Raw genomic sequence first — 21,191 nt, 5'->3', positions numbered from 1 at the left:
CGAAACGTCGAATGGCTCACTGAAATTGGCACACTTCCGTTATGGCGCGCCATACCAAAAACACGTTGGGCGGGAAAAGGACACGGATATATCAAGGATACTAACGCTCGGACGGTAAACAGTAATAAAATAACGGTGCTCAGTGGGTGTCGAACTCGGGGGATAGAGTGTTTGTGCGTGTGTGTGTGTGAGTGTGAGTGAGTGTGTGTGTGTGAGTGAGGGATGGATGGGGATGATGTGGTCTTAGCAATAATTAAGTGAAAAATAGTAGTTGGGGTGGCTCTTTCCGCTCGGGTGTCGAGTTAAGCTTGTTGATTATGTTTGATTAGCGAGGATTTCGAATTTTGGGTTAGTTGGTTAAAATATTTAGCTTGAATACAGTTACAAACGCATAAATAGCAAATAAAATCTCCCAAATGGATCATATTATTTAAAAAAAAATCCAAAAACTAAAAACTAACTTGCTCTTCATTAAATATCTTTAAAAATATGTTTTAAACTATAGTTTATTTTAAATAATCAAATAATACCATAAACTATTTTTGTTTTAATTTCTTGTTCATTTTTTTTCTATATCATCAAAATAAATAACTCGACGAATTTTCTACATATAAAATATAAAATACAAGAAATAAATTTGCTATTGTTGATTTACGCTGTAGGCTTAATGTTAGTGGAACCTCTTGGGAGATTTTGACTCAAATATGTACATATGCAGATGTTTATAAAGCTAGGTGAAAACTCAAGAAAGAAATTATAGGGAATCGGCAATTAGGTAAAGACATCGAAAGTAGTGCTGGGTGGGGTCCATAGAGCAATATTCGTATTCGGACGGTTTTTACATCGAACAGAAGCAAATTGGTAAAGTCACGAGTTAGTCTAGTCAAATTCTGTTGCGCAAAATAAACCCAAATATAATCGTAATTAATGGAAAATGCAATATAGATGTTTAGCAAGTCCTTAGGTGTGTAATGTAAATGTTTTCCAACAGAAACAGTCTATTACAATATATTTAATGTTATACAAAAAACCCCAAATGAGCAAATATTAATGTAACAAAATACTAATTAAACATATTACTCGTACTGTAAATAATACTAAGATGGGACTATTTTGATGAGCATTTGTTGGGTACAAGCAAAGGAAATTATATTAATACATATTTATGAATTCAATGTAAAAAATATGCTATATGTTTACTAACTGTATACATTCTTAGGTGCAAAGCAAAGATTATTGAATAAAGTAATGAGTACATACAGACGTTAAATAAGTTTTTTATTTTTATTATTGGATAAAGGTTTTGTAAATGGAGAGATGTTCCGCAAACCTTGTCCTAAAAAAATGTTTTTAAATACCAATTAATTAACACTATATTATCTTTCTTACTTATTTTTGTATTATATTTGTTTGTTTAAAATACATATATATAATAAGACCCTTTGTTTCACTTGCCACCGTTCCACTTTCGAAACATACCTTACGATGCTTGGTGGTTTGAGTCAGCGATAAACTTTTATTAAAGCTCTATATATTGGTTTGAGACAGAGCTTACCTTCTATCAAAGTTATACACCATTAATGTGGTGAAATTTTTAGGTTGAACTAATTTTATTTTAAGAATTTAATATTTGTTTTATTAGGGACTTTGCATAAGTTCCAAAGAAATGCTTATTTAATAATAAGATTACAAATTGTATTAAGTCCCAATGTTTTACCTCTGCGTTACCATTTCCACTATGTTATTTGAAGCTCCCGTTTGAATTTAGGGCGGTTATTTAGTATTTACTCGTGAGTGGTGGAGAGCGTTTGGGGAGATGGCATTTCCCGCATCTGGTTACACTGAACTGACACTTTAAAAACAACCATCGAAAGTGTTGTTGTTCCGATAAGAGCGCGGGTGCGGATAAATCAAACAAAACAATAGTACAATAGTACCGGGATTTGAAACAGGTATATACACACTAAAGGGCATCAAACGTAATGAGAACTTAAAGGTGAATTGGTACAAAATTGGTACAGAATGTGGTAGCCAAATCTGAGAATGTGTATTCCAGGTAGAGAGATGAAAACAGAAAGCGACGGTGGAGGGGGTGGATGTGGATGTGCAGTTATTTCTTCTTTTCAGGTTCACGGCTTCCGCTCCACTTTGCCCACCTTTTGTTTTGTTTTTTTTTTTTTTGGATTCGAGTCGAGTGGAGTCTTACCTGAGATCTAGAACTCGGAGCGTGACTATATAGACATATAGTGTGTGTGAGTGCAACTGGGCAGCTTTAGTTTTGTGCCCATATAGTGGTCGTGTGGGCTTTGACGCTTGAGTTCGCTGCAGTTTGTTAACCCCACAGTGCTCCGATTCGCATTTAGATTTTCGACTCTAATAAGTTTCGGTTTCGGAAATGGCAAAAACGGACAGTAAAAGTCTGCCCCCGGTGTGTGGGAATTCCTGATTAACGGGTGGGATTCCGGAATTAGCCGATGGCACGCAACCAGGTGTACCATTTTACACACATGCATATCCATATCCGGATACGAGCCACGAAATGACGTCCAGCCCCAGTGACCCCAACCGGATCCTCCTTTTGAACAGTGGGGTATTCCCCCTTTTAGAACCTCTGGGTTAAAAAACACGAACATTTGCATATGTACATACATAGGTGGGAGCGAGAACAGCCGGGCTAGGCACAGTGGGCCAATATGCGTCAAAAAGTTATTTTAATTCTACGAGTTAAAGATGATTAAGTACATTCACATTATTACGAAGTTTTAAAAGTAACGTGTATATTTGTAAGCAGACATTTTGTCGATTTGAAATTGAAAGTCGTTTCTTAAGTGGCTAATTTGAATTGAAAAGCCAATGAATATTACATTTCTATGACAATGACAATGATCTATTGTGTTATCTAAATGAATTCAAGAGTTTTAAACCACTGTGCCCAAAAGCTTCGACAAATGGTTTATTGACCAGTTTATTGTCCTCCATTCGAGTGGTGAAAATATATTTGATTAGTCCTCATTCCTCGGTGCCACAGGTGCACATGTAAACTTTTTCACTGGACTTCTTTTATTGGTCTTTGCCTAATCAAACCGCCCTACTGGCCAGTGGCTATTAGCCACTTTTTCCACCGTTGACACAATTTCAAAACGATCGATTTTGTCGTGGCACTCTATTCTTGATGCCTTGCCATCGGTTAGATGTTATTATTATGCCCATAGAGGGGGAAAGGCTAGTGTTACTCCACTAATTGGAAATGCGACCTTTTCTAATTGAAGAGTTCAATCTGATCGGTTGGCTCATAATTTTATGAGCAAACGTATGGCAAAATATACTCAAGTTACATTACATTGGAAACTTGTCTACTTTAAATGCTGCTGACCATATATAGACAATGAACAACAAAATGATTATGAATGTTAGTTTTTAAGACGAAGCGACCAGATCTTCAACAGACCTGCATTATAGCATATTATAACCTTCGATTTACTGAAGAAAAGAAATAAGAACTCGCCAAAGACATTTCTAAAATTTATCGTAACATTAGATCTCTTCCTTTGCTTAACTTAATGTTCATGTCAATATCGATTTGTAAGACAGCGCGTTCTTAATGCAGGCCGTCCTTGTAACGAATGCTTGGAGCACAATTGCTTTCCCCTCGCCGCAAACCCATTAAAAGAAAATGTAATAACAAATAATAATGCGCCTAGAACTAGGCCACACGAGCACAATGCAGCCAAACGAAATGAAAATGGCAAAATTCTCCCGACGAATGAAAATGGGCCTTGCCTCAGAGCGTTGCATCCAAATCGCTTTGACGCGGAGAAGTGGGTGGCAGGTAGAGTTAATCCCCAGACAGACGGGCGGACGGGGCGTATACGTACTGGGGGCATTGAGAGACAGTGCCGTGCGTCGGTTAAGTGTGCTCTGATTTGGTGGTGGTGGGCTTGGTCAGAGCTCTCCTCGGAATTCACCTCGTATTACTGGTACTTTTTGAAAAAGAGTGTGCCTGAGGCTAACCATTTTATTGATTTATGGTCGCCGTTGTCCTGTCCCATTGATTATTACTTTGCTTCAACCCCTTTTTTGCCTTTACAGTCCGAACAAAGCAACCAGCGGGAAAGGAGGTAACACTTTTTGAAGCACAATGGCATCCGGCGGCTTGACATGTGTCAAATACTTGACATTCTTTTGCAATCTTCTCTTTGCGGTAAGTAAACAACTCAATTGTCGTAAATTTATGCCTAAGTATCAAAATAGTGGTTTAGATACCAATTCAAAATCTATTCTAAATTTGTTTAAAGTTTATAGCTTAATTTGTGTAATGTATCCCATATTAGCTCTGAAAAATGTTTTTAAATTTTAAACCGTCTTCTTAACTGCCTGTCAAGTTTTTAGTTCATTTAAATTAAAAAAGCTAGCAAAATGCCTTTTAAAAATGAAAATTCCCTAGAAAATGTTTACATACTTTTATATAAAATATTTGGTTTTGGGAGATATTTTAGAGTAAAGATATCTAGAGTAACTTTAACTTAAACTAACTTAACTTAACTTTGAAGAGTAGGAAAAAACGAAATTTCGAAACAAAAGAATTAAATATAAGAATATTTAAATGTATTTAAAATGTTTGTTTTTGATATTAATGGAAATCCCTGTTCCCCAACCTTAGCTTACCGGTCTTCTCATCTTTCTGGTGGGTGGCATGGTTCAACTGAACTATGCTCACTACTCGAACTTCGTTAGCGATCACATCTGGACCGCTCCCATTATACTGATGATTGTGGGAGCCGCCGTGGCCGTCATTTGCTTCTTGGGATGCTGCGGGGCCCTCAAGGAGAGCAGTTGCATGATACTGAGCTTCGCCATACTCGCCGTGGTGATCTTTCTGTTCGAGATCGGACTGGGCGCCGCCGGTTATATAAAGCATACCGGACTGCAGCAGCTGATGGAGGGTCAGTTCAATTCGACCATGAAGCACTACAAGGAGCGGGCCGACTACCGGGATGCTTGGTCCCTGCTGCAGACCGAGCTGGACTGCTGCGGCACCTATGGACCCAACGACTGGGAGATAATCCTGGCTAACAAAACCCTGCCGGCGGCGTGCTGCTCTATAATTAACTTGAGCGAGGCCAAGGAATGCACAGTGGTTCATGCCGCACAGCAGGGATGCTTGCAGAAACTTTTGGGAATCTTGGACTCGAAGACTTTAATCTTGGCCTCTGTGGTTTTGGCAGTGGCTGGTATTCAGGTGAGTCCATTAATCCATTCAAATCTTTTTTACTTAAAAAATATTTTATTCCACAGATGCTCACCATACTGTTCGCCTGCTGCCTCTTTCGTTCGTTTCGCAGGAGCTACGACCATGTTTAGATTGCGCAGCGAGGATCCCGTATGCCGCCTTTAAAGCGGGAACACCGATTTTCGTAGTTTGTAGTTGTCATACACATGCGAAGCATTCACATTGGCGTGTCTATATCGAACACAATCACGAAGCACTCAAACAGAACACAAATCACAAAGAACTCATCTGTTTCACTTGCCCATTGAAGGCTGATTAGTATATCTATAACTAGGGCATATACTCTCTTTTTCCTTAGTTCCCTAATTGCATCTAGGCAAACTAAATTTCTTGCCAGATTATATTCAATCTCATCAAAGGTTATGTTTTCCCTTATATTTTTAGCTTGGTTTCTGTATTTTGTATACCAAAATAATAAATAAAGACCAACACGTATACTCCCAAATTGATTTTTGTAAATTTGCTTAAACAAATATGTATAAATCCAAATCAAAATATTATTTATTCATACCCAAAATGCCAACATATCAAAATCATTCATATGTTTCAATATTTGGAACTTTTACATTCATCATTTGACAAAGTGCCCTTGTATCGATTTTATCAGTGTATAACTTTAACACCCATAAGAAGTATATATTTTATGTTTGTATGTACATATGTGGCCATTTCGCCCGTCGAAAACAAAACCACCAATTTTAGATTTCGCTTGAATCAATGATTACTTGTTTAAAGGAATTTGATAGCCAAGAAAAAAAAATCCCATTTAGACGGCCACTAAACAACTTTTTTTTAAATTTCACGTTTTGTATCTGTTCCGATTTTAAATTTCATCAATGAAATATATGAAAGTGAGAATGCAAAATTGCAGTATTTTTGTACTGACTAACATAACATTTTCACATAAAATGCAATTTTGGATAATCTTATTGTTTACAAATTTTTCCCCAAGATGTAGTGGTTTTGATTGCGTCCCTAAAAAAATCGAACCAATCTAGTATACACTCTAACCTTGAATAAAAATGACAACTCAAAGCATACTCAAAATGAAAATGATTGAAATCGAATTTACAATTTTGATATCGAATTACATTGCATTGTATAATTCTAAAGCAAATCTTGCATCTTAATCTTGAGGCTTTAAAAGTAGACGATCACAGAAAAATCCATTGAATCGATGTTAAACTTATTACACAGCAACATATTAGCAATACATATTATACATAATTGTCTACAAGCCTACAGCTGAATATTAATAATTACGTAACATTTGTAATATGTATTTGTATTCGTATTTGAAACTGTGTTTTAAAGAAATGTGCAGCACTGAGAAATTCTTAAATAAATGAACAATTTTAATTCAAACAATTTAAAGTCTATAATTGGATAAAAAAAAATATTATCTACCATGCGATAGGGTTGAAATTGTGTCTCCATTAGTTATGCATTAAATTTGTTTAAATTGCAAAACTAGAAAATACAAGCATTGGTTGCTATTAACAACGTGGGATTCCCAGTTTGTTTGTTCAATAACAAAATACAGTAGAAGTGTGCTATTCTGCAGTTGTATCAATAATTATTTACTTCTATTAAAATATAAATAATATATTTTTTCAGTAGTTTCGTTTTAGAACATATAAAATAAAATAAAATGTCACAAGGAACAGCACGCAGGGAGATAACCTGTCTAAATCGTATAACGCCCAAGAAATTAAAGGACCTGTGCAAGAAGAACAAGTTATATCAGACACCGCGTTTAAATGATGTTCTCTATTTGCACTATCAGGGTGAGTAAACAAAAGTCTCCTTAAATAAGTAGTAGAAATAATTAAATATTAATTTTAGGCTATCAGTCCATTGAGTGCTTGGAGGAGTACACGGAGCTCAAGTGTTTGTGGCTAGAGTGCAATGCAATTTCTGAAATTCAAGGATTGGAGCAATTGACAAAACTAAAGTGTCTTTTTCTCCAGAACAATCTGATCACGAAGATTGAGAATTTGGAGCCATGCCGCGAACTAGATACTTTAAATCTAAGCTCAAATCATATTCGCAAAATTCAAAACATTGGCACCGATATTTTGCCAGTTTTAAATACACTTAATATAGCTTCGAATTATTTGAAGGACAGCGATAGCCTTTCGGACTTAATTCATTGCAAGACCCTCTCTGTGCTGGATTTATCGAACAACCGCATTGATGACATATTAATTGTGAAAGTGTTTGAGCAGATGCCCGCCCTGAAAGTCCTGGTGTTGCAAGGAAACCCAGTTGTGTCCAGACTGCCCCAGTATCGCAAGACATTAATACTGGCCTGTGTAAGTGTTTAAAGTAGCAATATTGTATAAGCCATTGTATAACTATAAAGTTTGACTTTTCGAACAGAAAGAACTTACTTATTTGGATAGTCGTCCAGTTTTTCCACGCGATCGAGCATGTGCTGAGGCTTGGTAAGAATACCTTTTTTTTTAAGATTTACCAAATTTTAAAAATATCTAAATTAATAAGTTAATAATTTTTAATTCCGTTTTATAGGAAACAAGATGGCTACGAAGGTGAGCGCAGGGAAAACAATCGTTGGAACCGAGCTGAACATAGGAAAACACGTGAGAGCGTCAATTGTAAGTCGTTGCCATGGAAAATTGCACATCTTTTCTAAGCCATCATTTCCCACCAAAAACAATCCCAGGCACCATACGCATGCGCAATAGCCACCGTCCACCAGATCAGCAGGATCCGCTGCTGAGATCCAGTGACTCTGAGGATGACACATGTGCCGAAAAGACCCGCAAAAAGGTGGAGCTGGAAAACGGTGCTGTCGATGATTTGTGGGATGAGGTGTCGGGTGAACAGCCCAGCTCGGAGCACAGCTCCACCAGTTCTAGTTCGCCCGATGAAAATGACGCTGCAGGCTCTCAGGACGATCACATTGCTGAGGAATTGAGTAGTCGCACACGTAGGCCCCTTGAAGGACGTCCAAAGTGCCTGTATGAAAATGAATTGGAACCTGCGGAGGAAACCAAGGAAATGGTTAAAGAAGTAGAGCCTGAAAGTATAACAGCCAATGTCTCTGAGGATATTATTAAAACTAAACATTCCGACGATAAAGAAGTAAAAAATATCGTTTGTGTTCCAATACAAGAGGCCAAACTAGAAGAATTGAATATAAGAGAAGAACATATAGACAAGGATAACAGAAATGCTTTAGTAGAAGTTTGCCATACTGAAAAACCTCAGGAAAATGACGAAACATTCGGAAATACAGAGACACAAGTAAAAACTCCTGAGCAAGATAGTAAAACTAAGGCAGTTGAGATTCAAAACATTGAAGAAGATGTTTTAGACCTGCATAAAATAAAATTAGATACAGAGCTAGAAGTAAAAAGTCTTGAACAGGATAAGCTAGAAGAACTGAATATAAGAGAAGAAAATTCGGACAAGGATAAAAGAAATGCTTTAGTAAAAGATTGCAATACTGAAATACCTCAAGAAAATGACGAAACATTGGGAGGTACAGTGATAGAAGTAAAAACTCCTGAGCAAGACAGTGTAAATAAAGCAGCTGAGACTCAAAACATTGAAGATGATTTAGATCTGCATAACATAAAATTAAATACAGAGACAGAAGTAAAAACTCTTGAACAGATAAATGTCGCTAAAACTCAAAACGTTAAAGAAGGCATTCCAAATCAGCATTCAATAAACTCAAATGAAGATTTCACTACCCAAGGCGACAGCAGTTCGGAGCTAGAAAACACTGAGGATCTGGAACATACTTGCAAAGCTCTGACAATTGTGGCTAATAACGACGAACTAGGCCATGACCCAACAAGCAAAGAAATCAAAGAAAAATTAATTGAGAAAATGTACAAGAGCTTTGGAGATGATATTTACGAAAACCTCGACGACGAACCCCTCGAAATGCTGTTGAAAGGAACCACAACCAATTACCACCCAGAAGAAGGACTTTGTGGCGAGGACACCAAGACGCCGAGGGACTTTTACCAAGAAGTTGAGGAGCCGTCTTTCACACCGAAGACCAAAGAGCAACTAGACTTTGAGCTGGACTGTGCCATTGCCAATGACAAGTGTGCTCATGACTTGCAGGAGATGGGTAGCCAGTTGGAGGAGGATCTGGAGGAGCTCAGGCAGTCCACAGCGCTTTTAACAGGAGCTAAGAAGGTCGAATCCGTTCAAACAGATACAGAAACAGAAACAGATGAGGAGGACCTTACAACCCAGCAGGATTCAAAGTCTCATTTTCTAGCACAGCAATTCGATGAACGGCGTAAGCAAATGAAGTTAAGAGACGAAGCCAGAGCCAAGGCTAAAGCTAAAGCCGAAGAAGAATCCCAGAAAGATGCAGCTACAGACACGATTTTAAAGGACACTGTCGCAGATGCAGGGCAGGATCAATTGTTTGCCAAGATATTGGACGATGCAACGGATAATGTACCCAAGCGCATCTTTGGCTCTGGCTGTGATGCACCCAGTCAAGATTGGTCCAGCGAAGAGTGCATGCGTCAGTTGACTCTCGCCGAGGTGAATGACATCCTCAGGGAAGACGACAATGTGTTTACCCAACCCATAACGAATAAAACAAGCCTCGAAGAGGCTGAGGAAGTCTGCCTTCGAATGGACCAAAAGTTGGCCGCCGACGAGGAGGCTCTACGCAATTTGCTGCAGGAACTGGAGGATGAGGTTGAGGTCAAGTATGACATTGAAACGAAGGTGGAGTACGAGGAGGAAATCATCATCACCACAGAAGAACCCGATGTGGCCGATATTTGTACCTCCTTGCTGGACGACATCATTGTTGAGCTGACCTACAATGAGATGTTGCTGGCCAAGAAGCCCAAGAGTTTCGAGTTTGGTCCAATTGAATCCGACGAGGAATTCAGCTACTCTGCAGAGCCGCAGCTGGAGAAGTTGGTGCGCCCGGAACTGGAGGATCCGGCACGTGGTAAAAGCCTTCGCGAATGCCTGGATGTCTTTTCAGACTTTGTCAACTCGATGGCTGATCCCAAGTTGCCCTGTTTGCTGGGTCGTAATCCGTCCTCGGGTGTGGACAAAATTCGTGCCGCCCAGAACTTGTTGAAGTCAAAGAATCTAGAGGAAATTAACAAGGATACGGCTGAAAGCATGTACGCCCAGATAGCCAAGGAAAAGGAGAGGGTTAGCAGGCGCGTGGCTGCCTCCGCTAGCCGGTGTTTTAATCAACGAGACAAATATGAGGATACCCTGGAGGTGGTGGACAACAAACTGATGGTGGTGAAGAAGGACACAGGGGAGCTGGAAGAGCTGCCACCACCTCCAGCGTTAATCAGCGACACTGAGTCCGAGGACTACTACTCAGCCGAAGAGGTTACGCCTGGCAAAGGGGACATTCGACGTCCTTGGACAACCCCCTACAAGCCAAAACCTCGGAAATCCGAGGAACATCTTGTCTCTGAGGCCATGCAGCAATGTCGAATCGAATCCGACTCGGAAGACTCCAATCCAGACGATGCCAAAGAGAACCCTCCCGTTGAGGACGAATTCCATTCACTTGAAGCTATGACAACCTTCGGCAGCCTTGACTCTGAATTCTTTCAAAAGCTAGATCTTGAGAAAGTCACCGGAAACGATGATGCGGAATCGGCCATCGAGTGCATGCGAAGCTACAAAGAACTAAAAGCCTGCATGAAAGCCGGATCGATGGAGCATCAGCTGACCAGTGAGGAAAACGAGATGTTGCAGGAAATGCTTTCCAAGGACTCGGAACAAAACAAGCCCAAGTCGAACAATCCTCAAAGGGAAGAAGAGGATGACCTACTAAAGAAAATGGTTCAGCGCATGAAAGAGTTTGAAGAAAAAGAGCGTCAGCTGAAGCTGAAGCCAGAAGATGATCCCAAGGAGCTGGATCCTATCAAGTTATCCCAGGGTGGGTTTAAGGTTTTCGAAATTTCACAGGCGGATGTCGCTAGCATGGAAAATGAAGGTGATGGGATACTAGAAACTAAAGATTCAAAAGATGACATCAAAGTGGAACAAGTGAAGCCATCTCAGGTTGAGGAAAGTGGTGATCCATCAATTAAGACCCCAGATCAAATAGCCCCAAAGAACGCCCGTATTGACGATGATATTCAGTCTGATCCCTCAACGGATTACGAGTCCAGCGAAGAGGTAGTTGTGGTAGAGCCGCCAAAACTCCCCGAAGCAGTGCTCAAATCCTTCCTTTCTGACGGTTTTGAGGCAGACTTAAAAATGGTTCACGCCCTTGAAGAAGCCACTCGACGAAATCTTTATAGCCCTAATCCCAAAAGATTTCCGCAATCAACAGTGAATGAAGATCCCTTGCCAGGGAATGATTTGCAGGAAAAAGAACAGGAAACAACATTGCCAACCGATCAGTCCTCAAGTGCTAAGGCCAAGTGGGCCAGAATAGCGGCGAGATTGCCTGAGTTTCTTGATCCTGAGACGATCGCAATGTTGGATAAACAAGAGTTTGCTGAGACCGATGAATCTGAAGACGAAGAGGACGAAAACTTTATTACAGACTTAATTACCAGCTCAGTAACTGATACAGCGGCGATTGAAGAAGAAAAGCTTGGAAATGAAGAAAAACTAGTTGTAACAGAATATATAGGCGATGGAAACCCGGGTCAGTTAAAGGCCAATGAAATGAAAAGCCGTGAGGAAAAGCTCATATCTAATATTGGTATAAGAAACTTTAAAGGCGGAGCCGGAGACATGGCTACTGAAGATACAATAAAGGAGCAACCAACTGCAGTTGAAGAGATCTTAACTACATTTTCCAATGAAAATGAAAAACAAGCCTCAGCTAACACACCCAATCAAAATGCTCCAACTAAACCCTTTTTGATAGACTATTTTGAGGCTGGAGAACCAACCGTTGAAATTGAAAACTTTGGCGACACAGAATCTTTGAAAACGGAACAAATTCAGTGCAACCTTGAGATTCTAAGCGATGATGGAGACGTTGTGGTTGAAGAGGTCAAAGTCAGTGCTCAGGTGACCTTTAAATAGGATTAGCTCTCCTGATTGATTGTGTAAAATTGATGTAGAGTTGTAATATTTATAAAAATATTTATTGTTTCCCACTTTCTGTAAGTAAATCTATGAGCATTCCAAATATCACAGTCTTTATTTATTGCCCCACAATGATAAGGCGTGGAAAGTTCAATTTGTAGTCCGGTTCGAACCGCCTGCGTGGCTTTCATCTGAGGAAATTAATAAAAAATAGAAAACACTTGCAAAGCGATTAGACGGACTTCGGCTATAACGTTTGCCCCGGGTGGCTATCAAAATTGGCACATCTCAAACCACTCGAAACCGGATCGCCGCTAAGTGGTGCATCGTGGAAACCGGTTTGCTTTGTCGTTTGTTTGCCGGTTCCTAACGCAGGCCAATCGACGGGGTTATCACTTGGCTGCCACTGATTACAGTCCGCTTTCCTGTCTCTATCGGTATTACCAAGCGAAATGTATTTTATTGACAGGCCCCGAAAATTCAGCTCCACCGAACAGCTTCTAAGCGCGTGCTCAATGTGATTTGCTGTATTTTATAAATATTTCTGTGTATGCAACATAATCACGAACTCAATTGCATAATGAGGTTGTGAAATCCACGCTTATCAGTTGGCTTTTTTTGGACCCCCTGCAGCAAACTGATAAGAGCTTGAAAACGTCTGAGCTTTTTCGTCGGTGGTCGGATGTTATTATTTTTGGCAGGAAGGCAGGCACTTTCTTCTTTATTATATCAGTTCAAACATTAAAATTTCCATTGCACCCGTGAACCGTTGAATTTTGGGCTAATCACATCGAAAACTGGCGATAATTGGATTCGTTAAAAATTCGTTATAGCAACTTGCAATTTTTGCTCTATTTTCTTCCATTTTTTCACAATCTTTTCAAACTCTTTGGCTGTTATAACCCAGTTTATATAGAAAAAGCGGAAATGGATAAAAGTTTAAGTGCACTTTATGTCAACACAAAATACATAATACATAATTCGATATTGAAATCTAGAAAAAATAGCTTTTCAAACTAATAACTACTAAATTGCATGAGCACGATCATATAGGTAACTTTGGCAGCCAATATCTGAAAGCATAAATACGAATTAAAATGGTACTTGTTTCGTAATTTACTTATCATTACCGACCGACATTAGCAGCGAATTATCGATGTTCATAAAGCCCTCGGCATTGATGGCCAACGAATTTTGTTCCACTTGCATGATAAATTCTGAGAGCAGTTCATTATATGCTGGTTCCTTTGCGGGTGCAGGGTGGCAGGCCAAGTTCCTCAAATAACTGCCAATTATCACGTTCTAAAATCGAGGAAAACAAGTTCACACAAATGATTTTAGAAAGAGGTTAATAAAATAATTTTCATTTGTACATATAACCTTTTTTGCAATATTTTCTTTTAGTCAAAATAACCATACAATATTACCAAAAAAATACTTATAAAGAAATTTGATCATGTTTGAGTTAATTTTGTAACAATATTAAATATAAAGTATATGTTCTTGATCAGCATTAAGGTCTAGATTTAATTATACGTTTTTTCATGTAATCGAACTTGATAAAAACAATAAAGTCTTTTTACTAACCTGCCTTTTACAAAACTCTCCACCACGGCAAAAAATGAAAATCATGATGATGGAGGGTATATAGACTGCAAATGTTGCATAGAGGTATCTGTATTCATAGACCTCCGCCAGAACTTGCTGGGTCCAGTAAATGTTGACCGTACTGTCCAAAATCATGACCACATAAATGCAGACTATGGACCAGCCAAAAAGGCCATTGAAGTGGGTGAACAGATAGTAGAGCCCCATATGATTGTGTTTGAGGGCCAATAAAAATTCCAGGGAGCAAAGCTGATTGCAGTTACCATCCAGAATGCAGTTGCCGCCCTTCAGGTGGCAGTTGAGTACGTCCTGGAGTCGCTTTCCCAGCAGATTGACATGGTGACCCAAAATATCCACATAGAGCAGCATCAATACGCTTTGCATCCGAATGACAAGGATTGATAAGAGCGAGGGCCAGAAATATAGAAGACTATTGCTCACAGCAACATAGACGGAGGGCAGTATTGTCAGCAAAAGCCCAGCACCAAGTCCCAAAATTTTGGCATACGACTTCCAGTTCATGCCTTCAACTTGCATCTTAAGCTCGCACTGAAATCCCAACCGCAGACATTTAATTTCCATGCAGAATCTGTAGTAGTCATCGTAGTGAAATATCATCTGAAGCACGATGACAGTGACGCACACAATTTTAGCTGCGAAAACAATCACGTTGACCATCAGCGAAAGAAACAGTTCTCTTTTCTGAGGAAAATATATTGCAAGCCCAAAAGTAGCAATATTGAAAACAATCAAGAAAACCGAGTAAACTCTTTGTATAAACCGAGAGTTGGCAGAATTCTCTGACCAAGGCACAATGCCCAGGAAGGCAAAGTATTTGAGGTACGTTTGTAGGGAATACAGCATGCCGTAGGGTTGAACTTAAACTGGTTATAAAGTCTAGCTATAAAACCTACATATAGTTCTCAATTAGAGCAGCCAATTTGCTAATTAATCAGATTATTTGACTTATCAATTAATATTCTTCAGCAGCAACTATTAAATTAGAAGTCGAGAAAAGTGTTAAATCGCCCCTCTTTGCAATCAGTGGGTGCAATCTAGGTGCTAGATTATTAATGTAGATCACCGGAAAACGTGTCTAGTAATGGAAACCCCCCGAAAACCCCCTCTAAATTGTTTTCACTCTAAGAGTTTTAAACTCAACTTTTTGAAAAGTGTTCCCACACCTGGCAAACTTCAAATGGAAATAATAAATATGGTCCGGCCCTCTTGATCATGAAAAATCGACATGCACACCATATTTATTCCCCGAGTAATGTGCTGCACGCATTCCAAACTTAGCTTGATAAGAAATCTGATGTTTCTATAATTTAATTATGATATCTACGTAAAGTGAGCCAGCAACAACGCACGACAATGCAGCGGATTTGCTATATTTGTGTTTTTGTTTATAATCAGTTGATAACGATAATGAACGGCTCGTGTGCTGCCAAGGTATAAATACGACCCGGTTTGTTCACACGATTTCAGTTGATAGTTGGCCGGTTCAGCGAAAGGAAATCGAGGAAAACTGTGATACTTATACTAGTTTGTCAAGTGAATTTTAAAAAAGCTACAACAACGAAAAGTGTGGATTTAAAAAGTGCTGAACAAGTGTCACCAACCATGGCTGTTAGTATCAAAATAGAGTTCAATTAGAAGAATTTATTAACAACTTATTGCTAACAATAATAACAAATCAGTAAAGAGATCTTCAAATATTTTTATTAAATAAAATGTCTAGAAATATGTTTTCGAGAGTTGCCAGCACTAAAACTATTATTATACACTACTCTAATGAATAATAAAAATAAATTAAAAAAGGAAAAGTACATGTTAACATGAAAATTACCATTTTAATAAATTTAAAATAACAAGAGTTATTCGTTATCAGCTGTGTTGTCAATTGTGAATTTTTAAAAAATCAAAAGGTTTTTCCATCGAAAAGCTCAAAAATACATATTTCTAGCAAGTACACTTAAATTATCCTTAATTTACAAATATTTAAAAAACCAATTTCTTGAAATTCCAAGAAATCTAGACACCCATTAAAAATATCACTGCTAAGGTCTAAGGTCTAATTCACCAACTTTTTCAGCTAAAACTGAAAATAGCCATTATTGGGCAGAGCAACTTTGCCGCTGATGTTCTGGAGCTGTTGCTGGAGCGTTCGAATGTCCAGATTGTGGGCGTGTTCACAATTCCGGACAAGGGCAGTCGCGAGGACATCCTGGCCACCACTGCCGCCGCGCACAAGATACCTGTCTTCAAGTTTTCCGGCTGGCGCCGCAAGGGCGTGGCTCTGCCCGAGGTGCTGGAGCAGTACAAGTCGGTGGGCGCCAACCTGAACGTGCTGCCCTTCTGCTCCCAGTTCATTCCCATGGAGGTGATTGATGGGGCGCCGCTGGGCAGCATCTGCTATCATCCCTCCATCCTGCCACGCCATCGGGGAGCCAGTGCCATATCCTGGACCCTCATCGAGGGTGATGAGGTGGCCGGTTTCAGTATCTTCTGGGCGGATGACGGCCTGGACACTGGACCGCTGCTCCTCACGCGCCAGACGAACCTGGAGCCCACGGACACACTGGACACCATCTACAAGCGGTTCCTGTACCCCGAGGGCGTCAAGGCCATGGGCGTGGCCGTGGACATGGTGGCCAGTGGCACGGCTCCGAAGATAACCCAAACGGAGGTGGGGGCCACCTATGACCCGGCCATGTTCAAGGTGGAAAACCAGATGATCAATCTGCAGCAGTCGGCGGAGAGAATTTGGAACTTTGTCCGTGGCTTGGACTCAGTTCCCGGAGCAGTGGCCACTGTGATCGAAGCGGATGGCACGGAGGAGCAGGTTCGTCTGTTCGGCGCCCATCTGTACTCCGCTGGACCCGTCTCCAATGGCCAGCCACTGCGCTTGAAGGGTCTGACCAAGCCAGCTTGGATCCACAGTGCTGGTCTCCTCATCGAGGGCACCGATGGCGCCTTTGTCAACATTCGCCGGATCAAGCGGGGCTCCAAGGTGATCGGTGCCAGTGATTGGTTCAAGCAGGCGGATCAGCAGCCCATCACCGATTTCACGGATGATGAGCTGGCCAAGCGAACTCTGCTTGCCGGAATCTGGCAGGCCATACTCAAGGATGAAATCGAGGCTTCCACCGACTTTTTTGCAGCAGGCGCTGGCTCCATGGACGTAGTGCGTCTGGTGGAGGAGGTCAAGGAGGCCTTCGACGTTCCCCTGGAAAACGAGCAGGTCTTCATGGCGCCCGTATTCGAGGAGTTCTTCGGCCTGCTGGTGAGGATTATCCGCCAGGGAAGTGGCGGTGCCGCTGGCCAGCAGTTGGACTTTGAGGGATTCACATTGAGGGCCAACAAACGGGAGATCCGAGTGCCCACCCAGCTGTTCATCAATGGTGAGTTTGTGGATGCCGAGGGCAAGCGCACACTGGACATTGTCAATCCCACCGACGAGGAGGTGCTCTGCCAGGTGGCCTGTGCCACCGCCAACGATGTGGACAAGGCGGTGCAGGCGGCCCACTCCGCCTTCTACGGATCGTGGAAGCAGATCTCATCCAGACAGCGTGGCCAGCTGATGCTCAACCTGGCCGATCTGATGGAGCGGCACAAGGAGGAGCTGGCCACCATTGAGTCGGTGGACTCGGGTGCCGTTTACACGCTGGCCCTGAAGACCCACGTGGGCATGTCCATCGATGCGTGGCGCTACTTTGCCGGCTGCTGCGACAAGATCCAGGGCAGCACCATACCCGTCAATCCGGCCAGGCCCAACAATGTGCTGACCTTCACCCGCAAGGAGCCGATCGGGGTGTGTGGTCTGATCACGCCCTGGAACTACCCCCTGATGATGCTGTCCTGGAAAATGGCCGCCTGCATTGCCGCCGGAAACACCTGTCTGATCAAGCCGGCGCAGACCTGTCCCCTTACCGCTCTCAAGTTCGCCGAGCTGACTGTCCTGGCCGGATTTCCACCGGGCGTGATCAATGTCCTGCCCGGCAAGGGATCGGAGGCAGGTCAGGCTGTGGCCGACCATCAACTGGTGCGCAAGCTGGGCTTCACCGGCTCCACGCCCGTGGGCAAGCACATCATGAAGTCCTGCGCCGACTCCAATCTGAAGAAGTGCTCCTTGGAGCTGGGCGGCAAGAGTCCATTGATTGTCTTCGCCGACTGCGATATGGACAAGGCGGTCAAACATGTGAGTACTCCATTACTTGGAATTAAAGTTTCTCTTTAACAAAGTACAAAGTACAACTGGAATTCATCAGTTACGGAGTTAAATTAAATTTTTAATCGGCTTTATAAATATGTTAAGCTCAGTTAGTCAAACATATTGCTCATAATTACTATGTTTTATCCCATCCTTAAATTAAAATTCTTAGTGCAGATTTTTGTATACCAGAGTCCTACAGCAGAAATATAACAACAAAATACACCTAACAAACATAAAATACTCACAAATTCTAAAGCTTCACATTACTTTTTTCTTCAACTAAGATTTGATTCGCTTCTAAATACTGTTTAAAATGCAAGCCTTTAATTATAAACAATGTTTTAAATTTATCTATACCAGATATAGAGATATAAAAATATAACAAAAACAGTAACTCGCGAATTCGTAAGTTTTTTCTAGCAGTTAGCTTTCAAAAGGCACGATCTTAAACCATACTTGTTTACCTGATTTTTTTTTATCAATTTATTTTTAAAATGCAGAACACTGACTTGTGTACCCGATATTTTTATGAATTTATTTTTAAAAGGGAGATCTCTAGCACAACTATAAAAAATGTTGTTTTTAAACCTATTAAAATAATTATTATGAAATAACAATGTACTAATTGTGTACCTTTTCCAAACAGGGCATGTCTTCGGTGTTCTTCAACAAGGGAGAGAACTGCATCGCCGCTGGACGACTGTTCGTGGAGGATCGTATCCATGACGAGTTCGTGCGACGCGTCCTCAAGGACCTGCGCACCATGACCATTGGCGATCCGCTGAACCGGTCGACGGCCCACGGACCGCAGAACCACAAGGCGCACTTCGACAAGCTGCTGGACTTCTGCCAAAGGGGCGTGGCCGAGGGCGCCCAACTGGTGTACGGCGGATGCCGGGTGCCGAATCTCAAGGGCTACTTCTTCACGCCCACGGTATTCACGAACGTTACGGACGACATGTACATTGCGCAGGAGGAGTCCTTCGGACCGATCATGATAATCTCCAAGTTCAATGGCAGCGACGTGGACTCCCTATTCCAGCGGGCCAATCGAACGGAGTACGGCCTGGCCAGTGGCGTCTTCACCAAGGACATTGGCAAGGCCCTCAGCTTCGCCGATCGCATTGAGGCCGGCACCGTGTTCATCAACGTTTACAACAAGACGGACGTGGCCGCTCCCTTCGGTGGCTTCAAGCAGAGCGGCTATGGCAAGGACCTGGGTCAGGAAGCACTCAATGAGTACCTGAAGACCAAGTGTGTGACTGTGGAGTACTGAAATGGGATAAAGTGAGGTACGGAGAGGAGAAGAGCAACTGAATCGGGGAGGGGCCAAGCCCAAGAATGAAAAGACTTTATGTTTTGCCTAGCTCATAGTTATATGTTTGTGATGAAACCCTTATCTAATAAATACAACTAAATTGTCAGCTTCTGCATTGTTATTGACCCCACAAGCGATTGAGCAAGGTTTTGTTAACTTTTAGTTATCTAATGAATACATCTAAATAGTACTTACACTATGAGCTCACAGTCGATGGAGCACTACAATTTTTTTTGACAAGTTGGTTTAGTATTATTTAAAAGTCTCTTTCTTTTTATTTAACAATTTCATTTATGTACTATTTTATTATAATATCTATAAGACATTTTGGCACTTCTAACATAACCATATCGGTTTTAGCGACCTTTCAACTTAAACATTATGAGTAGAGTTCCCTGCTTTCGCATTAGCCTAACATTTATGAACTCACGATGAACTTCTACTTGTCAGGCACTTAAACTTTGGCATTTGTTCGAAAATTCGCAAGCAGACAGACAACTGAACAGCACTAAGGCACCAACAACAGCAGCAACGACAACGAAATGCGCCCCCAAAGACTTGCACCACCGACTTGGAACGCCACCACCCACCCACCGACGCATACCACCTCCACCATCAACCCCACTGAGCCAATCCCAATCTCAATCCCCACCGACAATTATAGTGCCTCTTCAAAGCTGCTCGGCGTGCAACTAAAGTGGGTCAACTTGATCTCCCTACTTTTTCAGTTTGTCTGATTTTTTTTTTGTTGTACTGGAAGTGGATAACTATACTTTTAGTGTTGTAACCTTATTGTAAATATGCTTATTGGGTATTGAATGTTTTTGTTTATAGATTTGCTTTAAAATTTTAGCAAGGAGGTTGCATTACCTAAACATCTTTCTATTTTCCAATATTGTAACCCTTTGTTTAAGTTTTGAATCAATATATATTTCTCTGTATATTTTATATCAGTTTCAGACGGTAAAAAATTTAAAGCCGGTACGAGAAAAGACTACAACATGAGCATGATTTTTGGGAGGATGTCAGTGGCAGATTTGAACATTCAAAGCAATCCAAGTCAGGTTAATAATTGTAGAAAGTGTTGTTTTAAAATACAATGCAACAAAATGTCTGTTCTTGGAAAGGAAAGGAAAGGAAAAAGGAAAACGCAGTTGTATAACTATTTGCGCGCAACTCCTAAGTCAGCTGAGGAATGACGTAATTTTAATTGAAGGCAGGGGAACTATTATAGGAGACTAAGTGCCCACCCATAAATCCTAAATGCTCAACCTCACCATATTGATCCTTCAACCTTCTCCTTTGCTTTTTTTCTCCATACTGGAGTTAAACACCCAAAACCTGTCACGAAGACAAAGTTTGGTGTGCTTTTTATATAATTTGGCAATAGGACCGGCTTTGGTTTGGAAAAAGAACTTTAGCCCAAACTCCACGTCAGAGAGAAAATAATCAATAAGTATTATATTACCAGAATAAAACGAGAGAATGAATCTTTCTTTCACTTTCTCTTCGAATCACTGCGCAAGACAAATGCGAATTCGCCGCATTTGAAAACTTGCCGCTGGAATTGTAGGTTTGCCGCCTTTGGCTTCTCAAATAACAATTGCCTCTGGGACTATTGATGAGCTTCTGCGCTGATTGAACTGTATTCGTGTCGTTAGACTTGCAAGAGCATAAAGACAGCGCATGAGCTATCTGCGGGGAAACGGTAGCTGTGCCATTTATTAGAC

At 41.1% G+C, this 21,191-nt stretch overlaps 4 protein-coding genes across 4 annotated transcripts; 3 read left to right on the top strand and 1 right to left on the bottom strand.

The window, feature by feature from the left end:
* The first annotated feature begins 1,811 nt into the window (after window positions 1–1,811).
* On the top strand, window positions 1,812–5,665 carry LOC128262261 (CD63 antigen). The gene is made up of 4 exons (XM_052996423.1): window positions 1,812–1,952; window positions 4,090–4,201; window positions 4,661–5,239; window positions 5,296–5,665. Exons 2-4 carry the CDS (start codon window positions 4,139–4,141, stop codon window positions 5,359–5,361), a joined length of 708 nt encoding a protein of 235 aa, XP_052852383.1. The 5' UTR covers window positions 1,812–1,952; window positions 4,090–4,138; the 3' UTR covers window positions 5,362–5,665.
* A 1,222-nt stretch (window positions 5,666–6,887) lies between these two features.
* On the top strand, window positions 6,888–12,492 carry LOC128262105 (dynein axonemal assembly factor 1 homolog). Its single transcript, XM_052996168.1, has 5 exons — window positions 6,888–7,077; window positions 7,136–7,605; window positions 7,673–7,737; window positions 7,823–7,908; window positions 7,977–12,492. The coding sequence occupies exons 1-5, from the start codon at window positions 6,942–6,944 to the stop codon at window positions 12,314–12,316; spliced, it is 5,097 nt and encodes a 1,698-aa protein (XP_052852128.1). The 5' UTR covers window positions 6,888–6,941; the 3' UTR covers window positions 12,317–12,492.
* Window positions 12,493–13,310: 818 nt separating this feature from the next.
* LOC128261781 (putative gustatory receptor 39b) lies at window positions 13,311–14,791 on the bottom strand. Its single transcript, XM_052995643.1, has 3 exons — window positions 13,907–14,791; window positions 13,454–13,621; window positions 13,311–13,392 (listed from the first exon to the last, which is right to left on the bottom strand). The coding sequence occupies exons 1-3, from the start codon at window positions 14,789–14,791 to the stop codon at window positions 13,336–13,338; spliced, it is 1,110 nt and encodes a 369-aa protein (XP_052851603.1). The 3' UTR covers window positions 13,311–13,335.
* Window positions 14,792–15,427: 636 nt separating this feature from the next.
* LOC128262035 (cytosolic 10-formyltetrahydrofolate dehydrogenase) lies at window positions 15,428–19,567 on the top strand. The gene is made up of 3 exons (XM_052996044.1): window positions 15,428–15,556; window positions 16,023–18,128; window positions 18,790–19,567. Exons 1-3 carry the CDS (start codon window positions 15,551–15,553, stop codon window positions 19,417–19,419), a joined length of 2,742 nt encoding a protein of 913 aa, XP_052852004.1. The 5' UTR covers window positions 15,428–15,550; the 3' UTR covers window positions 19,420–19,567.
* The last annotated feature ends 1,624 nt before the right edge of the window (window positions 19,568–21,191 follow it).

The sequence above is a fragment of the Drosophila gunungcola genome, unplaced genomic scaffold (genome assembly GCF_025200985.1).
Source record: "Drosophila gunungcola strain Sukarami unplaced genomic scaffold, Dgunungcola_SK_2 000001F, whole genome shotgun sequence".
NCBI classification, from domain to species: domain Eukaryota; kingdom Metazoa; phylum Arthropoda; class Insecta; order Diptera; family Drosophilidae; genus Drosophila; species Drosophila gunungcola.
Note: the sequence above shows the minus strand (reverse complement) of the source record. Positions and strands in the feature narration are given on the sequence as shown.